This window comes from Gouania willdenowi, chromosome 1 (assembly GCF_900634775.1).
Source record: "Gouania willdenowi chromosome 1, fGouWil2.1, whole genome shotgun sequence".
In the NCBI taxonomy this organism is placed as follows: Eukaryota; Metazoa; Chordata; class Actinopteri; order Blenniiformes; family Gobiesocidae; genus Gouania; species Gouania willdenowi.
Genome location: NC_041044.1, coordinates 21,756,257 through 21,773,322, shown reverse-complemented (window position 1 = coordinate 21,773,322; position 17,066 = coordinate 21,756,257). Strand labels below are relative to the sequence as shown.

The 17,066-nt window shown below is 37.1% G+C and overlaps 1 protein-coding gene across 2 annotated transcripts in view; it reads left to right on the top strand.

The window, feature by feature from the left end:
* Positions 1–549: 549 nt before the first annotated feature.
* cntln (centlein, centrosomal protein) overlaps positions 550–17,066 on the top strand; it is a 105,759-nt gene continuing 89,242 nt past the window's right edge. The window contains exons 1-8 of one of the 2 annotated variants that reach the window (XM_028457186.1): positions 550–708; positions 1,006–1,093; positions 4,548–4,636; positions 7,876–7,960; positions 11,958–12,098; positions 13,404–13,583; positions 14,482–14,615; positions 15,498–15,660. In XM_028457186.1, coding sequence (XP_028312987.1) covers positions 1,013–1,093; positions 4,548–4,636; positions 7,876–7,960; positions 11,958–12,098; positions 13,404–13,583; positions 14,482–14,615; positions 15,498–15,660 — 873 coding nt within the window. In that variant the 5' untranslated portion in view covers positions 550–708; positions 1,006–1,012. Of the gene's footprint in view, positions 709–769; positions 851–1,005; positions 1,094–4,547; positions 4,637–7,875; positions 7,961–11,957; positions 12,099–13,403; positions 13,584–14,481; positions 14,616–15,497; positions 15,661–17,066 lie in introns of those variants that run through there. The other variant, XM_028457195.1, reaches the window with a different exon arrangement.

Below are 17,066 nucleotides of genomic sequence, written 5' to 3'. Positions count from 1 at the left end.
ATTCGCATTATGCTGAGATGCTAAGAGAATAGTTTATAATTTTTTAAATTGTAATGTTATATGTTGTAAAATATGTAGTTATCTGATTTCCTAATCAGAAAATTTAAGCTACTGTGAAGTTGCTGTTGGGTTAAAGCTTGAAATTGTTGAATGACAGAGCCTCATTTACTTTTTATTTTGGGATTGTTCTATGCATTTTAACTCTTGAGGACAATCTTAGCAATAAAGTTGCACTTTTGACAATATATCTGATGTCTGCAGTAATTTTTAAGTGCATTGAAAAAAAAAAAAAAAGCCGAAAATTATACAATATAATAATAATAATAATAATAATAATAATAATAATAATAATAATAATAATAATAATAATAATAATAATAATAATAATAATAATAATTTTTAATTCTTTAATAATAATAATTTATTATTTTTTGTATTAACCAGTCTAAAAAACACATTGAAGTGAAACTTTAAAAGGTAGATATAAGTTTCGCTGTCGTACATCATTGGCTCTTGTCGTAAAGTGACGTGGCGGCTGGTGACAGGAAGAGGTGGAGGCGGGTTGGTTTGAATGGTATCCGTGGTTACAGGCAGCGTTCACTCTGTCTATCATACATGAATTTATGTATTGAAGGGTTTTCAGCTTTTGGACTCACTAACCCTCATCTGAAGCGCAATCTTTCTAACTGTGTGTTCGCTGCACTGACAGTAAGTAAACTCTCGTCCTCTGAATGTTTTGCCGGATGTAGCTAATGTTAGCTTCGATTAGCTTTATAGCAAGTAAACACAAGCTGCCATAAGCTGTCACCGTGTTCATATCTCACTGCTTAGCTGAGTATCGATAAAAAAGGTAAGCACAACAACTGGAATATAACACACTGAAACCTCAGCTTTAATGTGAAATAGTTTATTTGTTTTTTGTCGCGGTGTATCATCCTATATTGTGCATTAAAACATGTCCAGACTGTGCAAATTGGTTGAAAGCTTCTTTTTTTGTCTTCATAGTATCAGTATGAACTCTGAAGATGAAGATCGCATTGCAAGCTTGGAAGAACAGGTGAAGTTGTTATCAGATGAACTGTTGCAGTGTCAGGTAAGCAAATATGGAAATAGTAACACATTTATTTTATTTTATTTTTTCAACATGCATGTATTATATTAACTGTGAATTAATGACAGCTTGTTTTATTTATAGTCCATATACTACCTCAATACACAATATTCAATCATAAATGCATGGGATTCAAAGCCAATCCTCAGGCAACATTAAATGAAGGCCTAAAATTAGTCAGTGCACTTTTTATGTTTTCATAACAATATTCATATTTTGCCCAACTGCTTAGCAGTATTTCACTTACTCTAAAAATATAATATTTCCATCCATACATAACTACGACCACAAGATCTCAGTGAATCTATTTACTATCTAAGCCTAAACCACAAAAAAGACAATGTTTTTTCTTATTCTATAAAGGTTTTTGTCACTTTTTTTATCTTTGCAAAACCATCCCTCAGGTCCCATAATTAGACCGCTGGTGGCTGCTATGATTAATAATGATGCTACAAATATAATAGATGTTTTATTCAAATGAAAGCTTCTGATTGATTTAAGTTGTAGTTAAAAGTAATTTTGTTTTGTTCTTGCAATGTATTTTGACCCATTAGGGGAAGGACCCAAAGCTGTCAATCAACTAGAAGTCATGTCATCAAAAAAAAATCCAATATTTACCTAAAATAACATGTTCACTAGCCTTCATTAAATATAGTATATTAGCTTTAACATTTTGATTGGTTAATATCCTATCGCTAATAAAATGTTTAGGAAATACATACCGGTACCCACAAAACTCTTTGTTCAGACATATTTTATAGTTATTGAATGAGGGAGTTCATGCGTACACGCCACTAGGTGGTGTCTAACAGCAGGGGAGAAAAAAATCCCAGCATTTCTCACTTTGCATATTCATAAATAATGTTTTAAAGGCAGGGATTAGGCAAACAGCATTGTGAGAGAAACATTACATCTCCAACATTGGAGTTGTATTGCTTAGATGTTTTATCACAAACCAAGGCAAACACATAGGCTGATCTTTGAATGAATGCAGATACTCTAAATGTACTTATTTATTATTATTATTATTATTATTGTTATTATTATTATTATTGTTATTATTATTATTATTGTTATTATTATTTTACGTATAATTTTCTTTGACTCTAGGAGAACAGAACTCAAATCTTCTCAAAAATGTAATGTTGCAAGCATGCACATACATGCATTTCTTTTCAAAATAAACACATTAAGTTTACAAATTCTACTGATTAATTATCTGATGCACAAACTTTTGATTTTTGAGTGATTTTGTTTTAAAATTCATTAATTGCTATGGGTCAGTTTTGTCACGTCCCTTTTTATTTCAAGTGTTCTACCTTTGAATTTTCAGTTAAAAAAAAACAACCAAAAAAACCCATTAAGGTTGACTTTTGGGTATATATAATTTTTTTTGTTTTAATATTTCTAAAGTTTCATTTCAGGGTTCACCTATTTCCACGTTTCATCATCTTTCCCTGTTTAGATGACTTTACCCACTATTAAAAGTCCTGAAATTGTACCAAATATGCTCAATAACGTTAATAGAGTTCACTGCTGTTATTAATTTTATATTTATATGCTTCAGGTGACTTACAGAAGCTGGGAGAGTTATGCTGAAATCATGCCAGAATACTTTGCAAGAGTGACATTAGGCACAATGCTAGACCCTCAACACCCCCGTTTCCAAAAATTCCTGATATGGTCCCAAAACAATATTTGTTAAACTTTTTATTCCTGCCAACGGGTAAATCACACTCACGTTTTTGTACGAAACCCTGCACAGCCATTTTCAATCAGAGATAGAAAATTAAAAAAAAAAAAAGTGTTCAAATGCAATTATTTGGGTCTCAAATATTTTTTTCTTTGATTAAAAATATAATTTTTTTGAGAAGTAAACTTTTTTTGATTAATTTAAGACACAAATCTACCTCCATGTAACATAACATTTGTATTTATTTACCGTAGTTTACCACACTACTTGTTGAACAGTGTGCTCTGCTCAACTCAAGACTGGCAGGTGTTCTATGCTTCCGCTACCTAACATTAGAAGCCATCCTTGGTGGTCTTGGTGAGAGCCATCAGTGATTCTGTCTGTCTAATGGGGACCTTAAGTTGTAGAGTGCATGGTTTAAATAGTGGCATTTGAATACCACTGATGTCTTAAGTCTTTGGCATGATATACTTCATCACTGCCATTAACTACAAAGAGTTTCATCTGTCAGCCAACAAATGCCCCTGCTAGACCATGCTAATTTCACTAATATGAGCTGAATTCCAGTGGCTCTCTCTGGTATGTTTAGCCCATGGTGTTTCAGTGTCTACATTGAATATGAATAATTCAAAGATCATCAAACACACACACACATCTTTAAGTACACGTACGGCAGAGTAAAGCTCTTGATGAGGGTCCAGGCCCAACACTGGTCTCTGGAACAGTTAATAGCAGCCAAAGGCCAGATGGAAGGAGCTCACAGATTTCAAGTAAGCCATGCCGCCAAATTTAATCGTTAACTGAGTTCCATAGTTGATTTGGTAAAAACCCCCCACCCCGTTTACACTCTGATCCTATTCCAGCACACAGCTGTATGTAGAGACAGAACTGTACAGTCCTTTCACTTTATATGTTCACTTCATGGACTTATCAAGGTCTGCCTCTGCCATTTTACTAAATAATTGATCAGGCACTTTTACGAAGGGGGTTAAAACTCATGTACTAATTGGAGACCAGCGGATTCCAGTGGGAGAGATGACTTTTATCTTATGATGATGTGAACATAATTTATCAGATAATTTTGTATTAAGTCGATTTGGTATAATTCTGTCTTTTAATGTCAGAAAATGTAGTTTTTAGATGTCGCTCATTAAATGTAATGTAGCTTAAAAATGTTCGAAAAAGCAGCGAGACAATTTGAATTGGAAATGTGGCGAGGGCTGGCTGGGGTTTTTCAGCTTGAAGATGACTCTCTCTGTCATCAGTTCTGAGTTTCTTTGGGGCTAGTTACTTTGGAGCTTCAGTGGAAAACATATCTGGAGAGCAATTGATTAATAAAGAAAATGCGAGCTCCACTGCTGTGTTTTGATTGGGATCCCTTTACTCCCCGGGCATAAATAGTTCATAATGACAAGTGTCAATGCTTGCTCCCCTTGAGTAGAAGGTCACAGCGCAGCAATGAAGATTTCAGGGCCTGATTAGACAACCCTGACCAGACTTTCAAAAACTGTTGTGTACAAGATGTTTAAATTATTGATTGACTACCCTTACTGTCGTATGCTAATGCCACTGCGCAACCTATTTCATATTTTTGTGTTTCCAGAGAGGAAAGCAGTGATGTGGTGCTACTTTTCTTGTTAAAAGTTGACCAAAATCCAATTAATTATCCAAGATATCAGACTTTTTTCCTCACAGATAGATAGATGTTGACAAGCTGAATCTTTTCTCCCCCCCTCCCCACAGGCAGACAAGGAGTTTGTGTGGTCCCTGTGGAAACGCCTGCAAGTAGCAAATCCAGACCTGACCCAGGCTGTCAGTTTGGTGGTGGAGCGGTGCGTATATTCATCTTTCACAAGGCTACCTGAGAAGCTCAGCAGCTGAACCTTTATCTCACAAGTGAATGGAATAATGTGTGAAAGTTGTTCAATGGGGGGGTTTAAAAAGCACCTTGGCCCCTCTTCTGGGGTTATGACTGAATCTGGTGCAGATGCTGATTTAAGCCCCATTATCCACAGTCAAGCAGTTAAAACGGAGGAAACCTTTCTAATGAAAATGCTCGGCAGCTCATATGCTGGACTGTTGAAACAGGCCTGCCAAAGACTTTGTCTTTACCATTTAATATGTAAGATTGAACAGGACCTTTTTTGCAGGGATTTTAAGTTGCACGAAAGAGAGATCATTAGGCTTTGTCCTTATGCTGCACAGGCAAAAAAAAAATCATGGATTGGCATCCAGTCTAGGATGTACCATAGACGCAGCTCCTCCTGCAACTCTAAATTGGATATGTGTGGATATAAAATAATTTGAATAATACTATGTTTTGTTTTTTCTTTTTTATTTTATTTAAAAAAAAAAAAAGGTAATTCAAAATGTTTTTTTTGTTTTCGCTTTCCTTTAGGCAGAGGTGGCAAAAGTATTTTTCTTCAGTAGTGCTCAAATAAAAGTATATATATTATATACTAGGGGTGTTGAAAAAAATGGATTCGGCGATATTTCGCAATATTATTCTTGAAACGATTCAAAATGCATCCATATTGATTTTTGGGTTTTTTTGCCCAACTTTTTTTCAAAAAAATCTAAAAAGAAAGTATTAACTTTCTGCATTTATTTGTTGTTCTAGGCATATACCTCAGTTAAGTTGCACTAAAGTCAAAGTTGGTTTAAAAGTGTCAGATTGCCCTCTTCAGTCTGAAAATGAGTCCTGCTGTGCTAAAAAGCCTTTCACAAGCAGCCGAAGCAGTTAGTGGCCTGTTTAGTTTGAGTGACAAGGTTTTTAAAGTAATGAGCTCATTGTTAAAATGTAAGGAGTAGAAAGTACAGATATTTATTTAAAAAAAAAAAAGTAAAAAGTTGCCAAAAAAAAAAAATATATATACATATATATATTTATATGTATATATATATATATATACAGTATAGACTCAAGTAAAGTACAGATACCGGAAAAATCTACTCAAGTACAGTAACAAAGTATTTGTACGTTGTAACTTGTCACCTCTGGTTTTAGGTATGCATTTCTCATCCCTTTTTTCTCCACCACTGATGCACATAACACATTTTCTGATGCTTGTTGGCTGTGGTTGATCAAGTTAAACACTGTGCCCCAGCATGCATGCAGAGTTTCCCGTACATTTGCCTCTCATTTTAACTCGATCTATTCTTCAGTTGCTTAAAGCCTCTTAGGAAACCATCAAAGTGTGTTGTTCCACTGAGACAGGTGCAGAAACGATCACACAGAAAGTAAATCTGCATTGTATCACCTGATGCACGGGAGAATTGTGTCGACTCCCAGTCAAGCACCAGAACCCACTGGGAACTACCAATCAGCCCTCCTGCCTGTGTGAGCCTTGTACAGTGATTGGTTGGTTGCTCAGGGCATGCTGAACACAGCCTAATATTAAAGGAAATGCTCCCGCTCCTCCAGGGACAGTATATACTTATTCTACTATCTGCCAGGAAAGAGAAGATGAAGCAAAAGGAAGGATCTCAAAGACGGCGAGAAGGTGTAGAGTAGTGAGCAGAGAAAATAGTTGGTCTCTTTTTGGTTTTAACAGTTAAAACTAAGAGGTTTTTGATACAAACCTTGTTTTTGTCTGCCTAATAAGGTGCTTAACTGTATTGCAGAGAAATGAAACTTTTTTTCGTACGGTTTTATAGAGTGGACACCTTGAACGCAACCCTCCATGTTGGGGCAGTGTACACATGGTTAAAGGTCCCATGTCATGCTATTTTTCACCCATCACCATTTGTTCTATGAACCCCAAAAACATAGCATTTGAGGTTTATTTTCCCAAACTCGCCTGTTTTCTCGAGTTTTGCCCTCTGAAAAGTCACTTTCTGAGCAACTCTACACAAACAGGCTGATTTGCGGCCTACTTATGCATATTCATGAATGGGCGTGTCTATAGACGGGACACTGACTTCCTCCTCCCCGCACGGTGACGTAGGGCCAGAGGACATCCCGCCCTCCTCCCACCCACTCCGTAGCCGAGCTAATGCTGCTTTATAAACACGAGACAGAGCGTAGGGTGGGGCGTTTACAGGTACATACATAGGCTGTAGAAAATACATACATAGCACTCTGCAAAGGATGCTGACATGCTCACCTTCTTGGGCGTTTCTGTTTATATGTCAATCACGGCAGAGAGTTTCCTGGAGGTGTGGCTTCTCCAGCTCAGTGCCATGTCAAATTTGTCATCAAAGTAGGAACGCGTCATCAAATTGGAGCGAGGTATTTGGGTTCACCCTGCAGTAAGAAAAGAGCAAATCACCCTCTAAATAACGATTGAGGGCATCAATAAAAAAAACACTTTGGCCATGTGTATGAAGCCCATATAGCACTTTATGATGTTTAAAGCACAGAAAAGTTGATTTAGCGTAACATGGGCCGTTTAAAAACCAAATTGTTACTTTTGGGTCCCGACCCACCAGTTGAGAATCACTGGTTTAGGACATTTCATATACAAGGCTCAACTCGAAGGATTACAGGTTGGTGGTGAGAAAAACAGGTTTCCAAAAGGTTTTAAGTTTACAAATCAAAAACGTATGTTGGAAACACGTGTCATTTCCAGAACATGTTGGAACTTTCAAAATAAGGTACTAAAGAATGGTGACGACAAGCTCAGGAAAACATCATGTGCTACAAATAAGAACGGAATTGGCTCTTTTTTTTAATTTTCCACAATGATTTAGGAGATTTAGTTAGTTAACTACCAGAAATTAAAAGTATTTCAAAATGTTTATTGTCAATGGACAGTAACGTTTTCCTGCCATTGAAATTCTTACTTTGCTCTTCGCTAAGAATGCTAATAACAAACATTACATGTTAAGGCTTTAAGAGTTGGCAAATAATAAAAAAAATACAAATATATGAAAAGAAGCAAATAATGTACAACATTTAAGACATAAAAGAATTCAAAACAATATGTAAGTAGATGTCAGATTCTGCAGAGGCGTATTTGTGTATTTGACATAGACATTTTATGATAAGCCTGATTATGCTGTTTTTTTTTTTATTAGGAGTAATTCAATATAATAGGTATTTTCTTATTTTCATGGTTTTACTTCTCAGGGAGAAGCACAAAGCAGAGCTGAAGGACCGGAAAGTGTTGGAAATCCTCCAATCCAAAGACCACCTGATACAGGAGCTGGAGCAGGTGTGGCCAAACAGGGTTTTTAAACTTCTATGTTCACTTTCTATGTTTATTTTATCAATTAAAAAGATTGCGACCTACTTTGTTTCTAAAAATTAATTCTCAAAGCAATGATAAAGCATCAAATGTTTATTGAGTTTATGGCAAAAAATATTGTATTTCATTTTTTTAAACTTTTTTATGACTATCATTTATTATCTCCTTGTCACTTTCTCTCGTGAGAATGACCTCTTAATAGTGTGATAGCGAACAATAATGACATCACTAATGCAATAGAGCAGTCTCCTTCATTAGCATCCCTCATCCAGAATTGTCTCTATCATTAAAGAGACCGGCTGTAATAGAATCATCAGCGAGCACGAGCCTTTTGACATCACCCTCCTTAATCCTCATAACAGGATCAGCCATTGCATGATTGCAGGAAACGTGTTTGTGGAAAACTTTATTCAGAAACCTGAACCTTCCCAGGAACAGTGCAATCTACACCTGATGTGTCAAATTCTTATATACAGATCTCAAGAAAACTGGAGTTAAACAAGCCTTGAAGCACTGAGACTTTTACCTGAGGAGGCATTGGCTTCTTAACTCATTCACTGCCATCCATTTTCAGAGCAGCCAACCCCATATTGCCAGGCATTTTAGAGGATTTTCACTGATTTTTCACTGCATATTTTGTCCTATGACAATCTGACAGATTAGACTCTCTACTTTCATCAGAAAAAAATGTTTTTGTTTCTAGCTTGTTTCGTACTTCTGTAATCAGTAGTGTAATAGAGGCAAGTTTCACACAAATCGCTAGTTTGTGACAAAAAGCTGAGAAAAACAGCTTTTTCTGAAAAAGTCTATTAGTGACTTTGAAGCAAATTTTTTCTGCTTTCGGGACACCTCAACATTGGTTTCCTTCTATAAAACTACAAAAACAACACTGAGACAGGCTTTTGATGGCAACATTATTATTATTTTGCTATCTATGTCAGAGTTTAATGGATTTCTTACTGTATTTTGGCCTTCCTTCAAGTCAAGTCCCCCGTCATTCTCCCCACATGCAACTTCCTCCTCATCCTGGACATGCTGATTGTCACTGCTTGCCCCATTTTTTGATTGTTTTCTCTCACAATCGCGACACTCTCAGTAGTCCACTTCGGTTCCACACATACTCTGGTCGAGTGTGAGCTGCTGGGATCTTCAGCATCAACTCTCGTAGTGCCATTTTCTGTCTCGAAAATTCTTTTCCTCTCCCTCTGAGCTCTGCCCATCACGGCTGATCTCTCATCCAAAGGAGCACTGGTGCTACCTATATGGCACCAGTTGGTCACTACATCATGGTACAAGATAGAGGCCTTCATCCCACTGTCTCCTAGCAATCCCAGCCGAAAAACATGGCAATCTACGTTACTAAACCAAAAAACGTCTACAGATGTGAATGGCACTCAATGAGTTAATCGTGGTGGCTTCATTGATAATAATTAATTAAATACTAATAAAATGCCACTCACTTTGTTGTTTTTGTTCTTCTTCTTGTTGTGTACACTAGTTAAAATCACTACTCCCTGTTATTCGCGAACGGATCGGGCTGAAATTTGGTAGGTATAGTCTATGGATGTGTACGCATTGACGCTCGGAGCCCGATTTTCAATTTGGGGCCCCATTTTCGGTAATTTCCAAATTTCTTGGAACATAGTCGTGTGATATATTGTTTCATAGGTAATTCAATGTAGATTACGATTATGCTTCACCCAATTTGATTAGGGACCCAAGGCCCATCCCCCTTTTCTCGGCAATTTCTATTAAAGTCGTTTTCTCATTTAATGGTGAGTCAAATTTTGCGACAGTTGGTGGTACCAAATCATTGACAAACACTTATATATGAATAGGGCCCATTACTCTGTATGTGCCACGGGGGCACCAGGGGGCCTGATTTTTCAAATGACTACTCCTCTGTTAATGCTCGTTGAATCGGGCTGTAATTTGACATGGATATTTTATGAGCGGATGTCAAGAGCCGAGTCATTTGACTAAAATCTCAGGAACGTGGTACGTGGTATTCAGCGCTGGGACGTTCCGCAGGCCCAGACTTAGTTCAACCGAACTTGTTTTTTAGTTCTTTCTTAACCAGGGATGATAAATAATGAGGAGTCATTGCTGCATTGCTCTCACTGAGCATTGTTCAATAAATATGAATAGGAATTGTTGAACAGTTAAAAAAAACAGTATTCACTTACTGATCAAAGCTGCAGGAACTGGATGAACAGTTCGTAGAGACATGGGTTGGAAACCGGGGGGTGGTCGGTTCAAGTCCCAATGGGGATTAAAATACGGAAGTTGTTCTGGTAGCTGGAGAGGTGCCAGGGCACTTCTCGAGCACTGTTGAGGTGCCCTTGAGCAAGGCACCAAACCCCAACACTGCTCTGGTGCGCTCCCTTCATTGTAAAAGCAGCCCCACTCTGACATCTCTCCATTAATGCATGTCCACAGGTCCTGTTTGTGCATGTGTGTGATTCGGGCCTATGTGTGTGAGAAGCATTTCCCTAAAAAATAATAAAGTAATTCAAATTCAAAATTCAAAAAAATTATTCTTCCTCACAGTAGTGGAAACAATTTTTTTTTTTTTTAACATCTTTAAATGTTACACAATTTCAAATTGTTGGATGCAGCCATAAAGTTGGAATGATACAAACATATATATTTTGCATTCTTTGTGAGCAAGATGGATTTTAACGTTGTTCTTAGACCATCCAGGACTAAATAATACAATGGGTTGTTTATTTAGAGATTGTTTTTGATATCCTGGGATGCTTATTTTTCTTTGGAATATTAATGTTCGTCAAAGATTAGTAATAGTTTTGGAAGTTGGGCCCTGTCATCTGGGTTCCTGATAGTTTTTTTTGTCTTTTTGATGGGCTTCTACTACTCGGAATGATCTACCAATTTTCTTAATGTTCCACTTTGATGATGGGTTTGCGTCTCCTTTTTTTCTCTCTACTTTTGTACCATAATTGGCTTTTATTTTTTAACCCGACTGGGAATTTTTAAATGCTAATTTTTCTGTCCTAGAACTCTTAACTTGGCAAGCCCACCTTTTTTCTCCTCTGTCAATTTAATGCTACTGAGGTTCAAATTGTTCTTGCTATCTCATTAGCAACATGGCCTTTATTTTTTTTTACTCCAGTATAAATCTCTATTAAAGCCCCTTTGCTCCTTGCACTGCAAGCTTGAAAAAAGATGGAACACTAAATCCACTATCTAGAGAAATGTGAGCGATTTCCCTCAATGTGGCAATTAATTGTATCCCAGAGTGTTATTTGAGAGGAGGATGTACCCACAAAGGGCTGTGGATTACTATCCAATGCCAAACCCCAGCTGATGTAGTGTTAAGAAGCCAGCGTTTGCCTCCTTAGGCAACAATGCCTAAAAAAGAAGAAGCATAAAGTAGGTAAAAAGCAGTGGCGAAAGGAAGTGGTCAATGAATGAAACTGGCTTCTTCTGGTTTAATTCATTTTAAGAATAATCACATTTTCGATGTTTTCTTCTTGTCAGGATTTTTTTTTAAATGTTTGATGGCTGAAAGTATTTCATTCAGGGAATGATTAAAAAAATAAAAAATTTTGTATCATATTTTTGTCTCATAACTACCGTACAAAGTAATTACCAAACACATTAGCAGAACACGGATATACAGTAGCTTGGGGTTTTTTTTTAGCTAACAAAAATAGTAATATAATATTCTAGATGATAATAATAATAATAATAATACCAACCCCTAGTATTAGGAAGACAGTCAAGCTAATGCAAACATGCTTTAAATCCTAGAATGATAGTCAGGTACCAATTATGTATCCCCATTCAAAAGATAAACTGATTTTTAAATTTCTTCTTATTTTGCTTATTTAACTCTGGTGATCATGAGTATGATCATTATTTTCTGTTGATTTGATCATTTGTAAACCTGTAGCTCTCTGTTCCTGCTTATTGGTCTTTTCTGTCTTTCTGTGTGCTAAAGAAATTGAGGAATGGGCAGCAGGAGGACATTATCAACAATGCGGTACAGCGGAGGACAGTTGCGGAAGAGGAAAGTGCATTATTGAGGAAAGAGCTGACAACTCTGCGTGAACAAGTGGCCTATCAGAATCAGGAACTTCAGGTTGGTGAAACAAAATCTCCGCGGCAGCCTGGGCCTCCGCTTTAAAAAATAAGTGTCCTCCTTGTGGTCATTGCCAAAGGCGGGCAGACACTGTGCAATTTTTTTCAATCATTGTACTCATCTCCACAAATTGTGCGACTCAATTGCAGAGTCTGAATGTGCGGAGCTCATCATTCATGTTCTCACACTATACGAACCGACACTCTGACACAACCCGACTGCTCACACTGTACGTCCATACACGACACGTAGGAGTCTTGTATCCGGAAATGCAATGTAAAAATTAGAAGAAGAAGAAGAAGAAGAAATCGAAGTGGATAGACACATGTGACGCTTAACTAAAATAAAGGCTGTGAGCTGTTGATCGTTTCTCGTGACCCCATGTATACTACATGATGCACGACACACGATTAAGCCGAGACTCGGCCCAATCCCCAAAATTGTTGCACGAGTGAAAAATTGTCTCAAAATGGGCCAAAAATTGTACAGTATATGCCCACGTTTAGACATTTAAATCATTTTGGAGAAAATGAAATGTTTTCGCTTGATTTAACAAAACCTTGCTATCTTTGTGTCTTTTCCAGTCTTTGCTCCTACTCTTCAGTAGTCTTACATTTCTTTGCTTTCAGTATTATGTTTTTGCCATGAACTTAGATTAAAAAATAAAAGGTTGGGCTCTGAGTAAGGCAGAGTAAAGGAAGCGAATGGATGCAGAATTATAACTTGTAGATAAATACCTAATGCCTTTTTCATTGGGAGAAAGGGAAATTTGTGCATGAGACATGTGACCTCTGCCTAATTATGGCTAGATGGGACCCGGCTATGATTAATTGATAAAGGAATAGTCCTTGTTTAGAGTCTTTGGGGTCTCGTGGCGAGAAATTGTGGGGGACGGCATCAAAGCAGGCCTAGGTTGAGCCTAATGGGTTTTGTAGCTTGAACCATCCTCATTAGGAACCTGTCATTAAAGCCATAACACTGGCCCATGTACCTGCATGAGTCCAGCTCATGCTGCACTACTCTACTAACAAACGGCGGCGTGGGCCCCCTCGTGCTGCACAGGTGACCTTGGCCAATCAGTGATCTATGCAGCAGGCTCCCTCAGTACAGCCAAGCTACTGTTTACATATTCATTTCAGACACAACCCCATGGGTTCCAATCCTTACTGTCTTTTATCTTTCACTGCCTTTTCCTTCTTTTCTCATTTTGTCGCTTTTTCTTTTCTCTTTCTTTCGTCGCTGTTGTTTACTTGACCCTTTTGTCCCCCCCACGCCCACCTTCCTACACACACCCCTCTTATCTAGGAAATAAAGACGGTGTGTATAAGAAAAGAGGAGGAGGAGCACCAGGTGGCACAGGCTCTTAAGGAGGAAAAAGAGGGATTATTGTCCCGCTGTGCCGCCCTGCAAGCTGACCTGGAAGAAAAACAGAGGCAGGCCAATGTCCACAAAGAGCACAGGGATGCTGCCCAGGCCAGAATAAAGGTATTCACATCATGCACATGTTCCAACGTGTATCAAGAGGACTTTTGTGAATGCCTGTTTGGGCCAGCTGGTGAAAAGACACAAAATTATTAGTAAACTTGCTTCATTAAAAATGAGGAAACATAATTACATTGATAAATCAACTTTCCCTGTATTGGAGGGAAACAAAACTTGGTAGATTTTGACTGATTGTTACCATCTCCAAAAAGTTAAATGCATGAAGAGTGATTGACAGAAAACGTATGACAGTAAGCTTAAGTATGTGGATATCTGTGACTGTCCATTATTTTACATGTCTTCTTGAATTACTCTTACACATTAAAATCACAGCAGTCTGACATTGACATTGTTGGTATTTCACCACTTAATAATCCTGAAAGAATTCCAAACACCTTCAAAAGAGGACCTATTCTTGCACTGGAGGAATGCTAACAACGTCTGGCAGGGAACAAGGCCAACACGAACAACGATAGAGAGGAGGAGGAATAAAAAAAAAAAAGAAAAGACAACACTGACTACAGATGAGAATACACAAAAAAGGACTGTTCAGAACAACTCAAGAATGTTTGACCAGAGAGACATGTAAACCCATGTAAATTTGCGATGGTAAAACAGGGGACGGGACCCAGATAAGCAAACTGCTTCTCTCGTCTCCTTTTTTATGCATGTACAAAAAAAAAAAAAAAAATGTAAAAAAAAAAAAAGTGAATGTAACCATGTCGGAAATAAATTGAATAAATAAATAAATAAATAAATTTTACTTGGTGCCAATCAATGCAGTCTTAAAAAGTGGTTTCCAAAGTGAGGCATGGGGTAAAAAGACAATAATTAAATAATTGTATACATACTAATAGTATTTGATGTTGCATACTTTTACAATGTAATTCCTTTATGGTAGGATCTGGAGATGGAGCTGCACAAGTCCTGGCAAGAACTGTCCACCTTGCAGAGTGATAATCAAAGTCTGGAAGCGCAACTTTCTGCCAAAGCCAGGGAGGTGGCAGCAAAGGAAACGCAATTCGATCAACTTAGGTGAGCCCTTTTATTTTAAGGGGTGTCCCTTGTTGGGTGTCATCTACACCTGGTTAGGTACTACTCATGATTAGATCAAGTATGTGTACATATATCTCTTCTGCTTCGTTCACTGAAAGCATCAGAAAATGGTGCATTTCTTTTGCGAGGCATTAGGGCGACACAGAACTCTTCCACTCCGGCTCACTTAAAGCCACTTGCTAAGCCCTTTATGGTGCGTGTGCTTTAAAACAGGAAGAAAAGGGAAACAGGGCAGGCTTTGGTTAAGCTGTAGTCGATATGAGAAAAACTGTGAGAACTGTCGGAGCCTTAGCGGTAATCTCAACCTTTTTAACTACTTTTCTGTGTTAATGCCAAAGGCTCTTTGACATGTCAGTCAGACGAGGACTATAGACGATGCTTTTAGCTCTGTGATTAAATATGTCATTATAAGTTTGGGAAGTACTGTGGTGATTTTAAAGAGGACATTATATATTATTTGCTGTTATTGCTGGTGAGTGTGGATTTATAAAAAAAAAAGCGCTACTGCTGTTTCGAAACAAGGATAGTTGATCAAGTATGACTGACCTTTATAATAATATTGCAATTTTACGGTATACTGTAGTTGGAAATGCAATGCAGAGGAATGTTATGTAAAATCTGAAAAGCTGACATTTAATGTTTTTGAACATATTTTATTCAATGTAAAAACAAAGGAAAAAGGTAATAAGTAATAAAGTTCATTGATCAGGAAATAGGGTGGTATATTTCTGTTAACTGCCTAATTTAAGCATTCTTACAGTTTTAGTTGCATTATATTTGAAGTAGATGTTTATATGATTTTTTTTGTTTTTCAGTGTGTGAATAAATGAATAACTACATTATATGTTTATTATTGTCTAGTCATAATTTTGCCGAAGTACAGACTCTGTACAAACAGAGCACTGAGCATGTGGCGGAGCAGAGCCACCTAATCACACAACTGGAGGGTCTCAACCTGGACACGCAGAGAGTCCTGAAGAACCAAGAAGAGGCTCACACTGCCAACACCACCTCATATCAGCAGGTGCTCACACACACACACACACACACACGCACACACCTGCACACAGCGCGAACTTCACACTCATCAATAGCCACTTTGTTGCTCACCACTGGAGTCATTTATCTTCCAGCTGGCTTTACCCTACAATTCTTTCAATTCTTCAAGAAATGGACTTTACTCAATGAATCCACTTACTCTGAGTGTGTTCTCAGTAGGGCTGAACATTTTTGGGAAAAAATCTAATAGCAATTTTTTTTCCTCAATATTGCGGTTGCGATTTAATAGGCGATTATTTTTTCAAGGGCCTCTTGTCATGTATTTTTCAATGAACACAAGCAATACATCAATCTTTTTCATAATAAACAATTTCAGATTTATTTACTCTTTGAATAAATATACAATATACATTTTAAAGCACAGATTACAACAATAAAACAAACAAATCTGTGGCTTTACCTCTTCAACATATCTAACTAACTTCACGTTTCATGAAACATGTAAACATGTGGACTGCACTTCTTAAACACTCTCTGAACTTAACAAGACAGTACAAGACAGGACAAGAAAAAAAAAAAAATTGCAGCCTTTGCGATTAAAAAAATTAGGTTTTATGATATTGCGATAATATGGCAAATGCAATTAATTGTTCAGCCTTAGTTCTCAGTGTACCACTTCTGTCTGATGACTGCACTAAAACACATGCACAGCTGTGGACAGGAAACTGGAGACTTATTAATTCTCTTTACTATTCATTCTCTTTACTATTGTCATGTTGTTATTGTAAAATCCTTTTAGCCTCATCCTCAGTAATGAAACATTTCTATAGCCTGAGATTTGTGCCACTAGAAATTTAATTTCAATAGTTGGTATTGAATTTTAAAGTAAAAACTTGAAATTTAATTTACTGTTTTGAAACTGGATTAGTAACTTGAATTTGTATTTTTTTCCTATTGAAAAAAAACCATCTTAGTACATTCCAAATATTCAATATATTTCTGCTTCTCAAATTCAGATTCACTGCACGCAATTCAATTTCACTAGACGGAGACACACTTCCGGTCCGCGGGGTTGAGCAATCAATCACTGATTCATTTGCTAGTCTGAAAAATTTTCAGGGCTATTTAGATATATTTAATAAATGAATAAATATTTATTATAGATATCTTTGGTCACACCCTCAACCGGCTGTGAAGGAGTTATTGTAGACGTAAAGACGTCCATGAATCAGTGATTGATTGCTCAACCTCGCGGACCTGTAGTATGTCTCTGTGTAGTGAATTTTATTTGCGTGCAGTAAATCTGAATTTGAGAAGCAGAAATATATTGAATTTTTGGAATGTACTAAGATTAATTTCTTTCAACAGGAAAAAATTACAAATTGAAATTACTAATTCAGTTTCAAATCAGTAAATTACATTTCAAGTTGT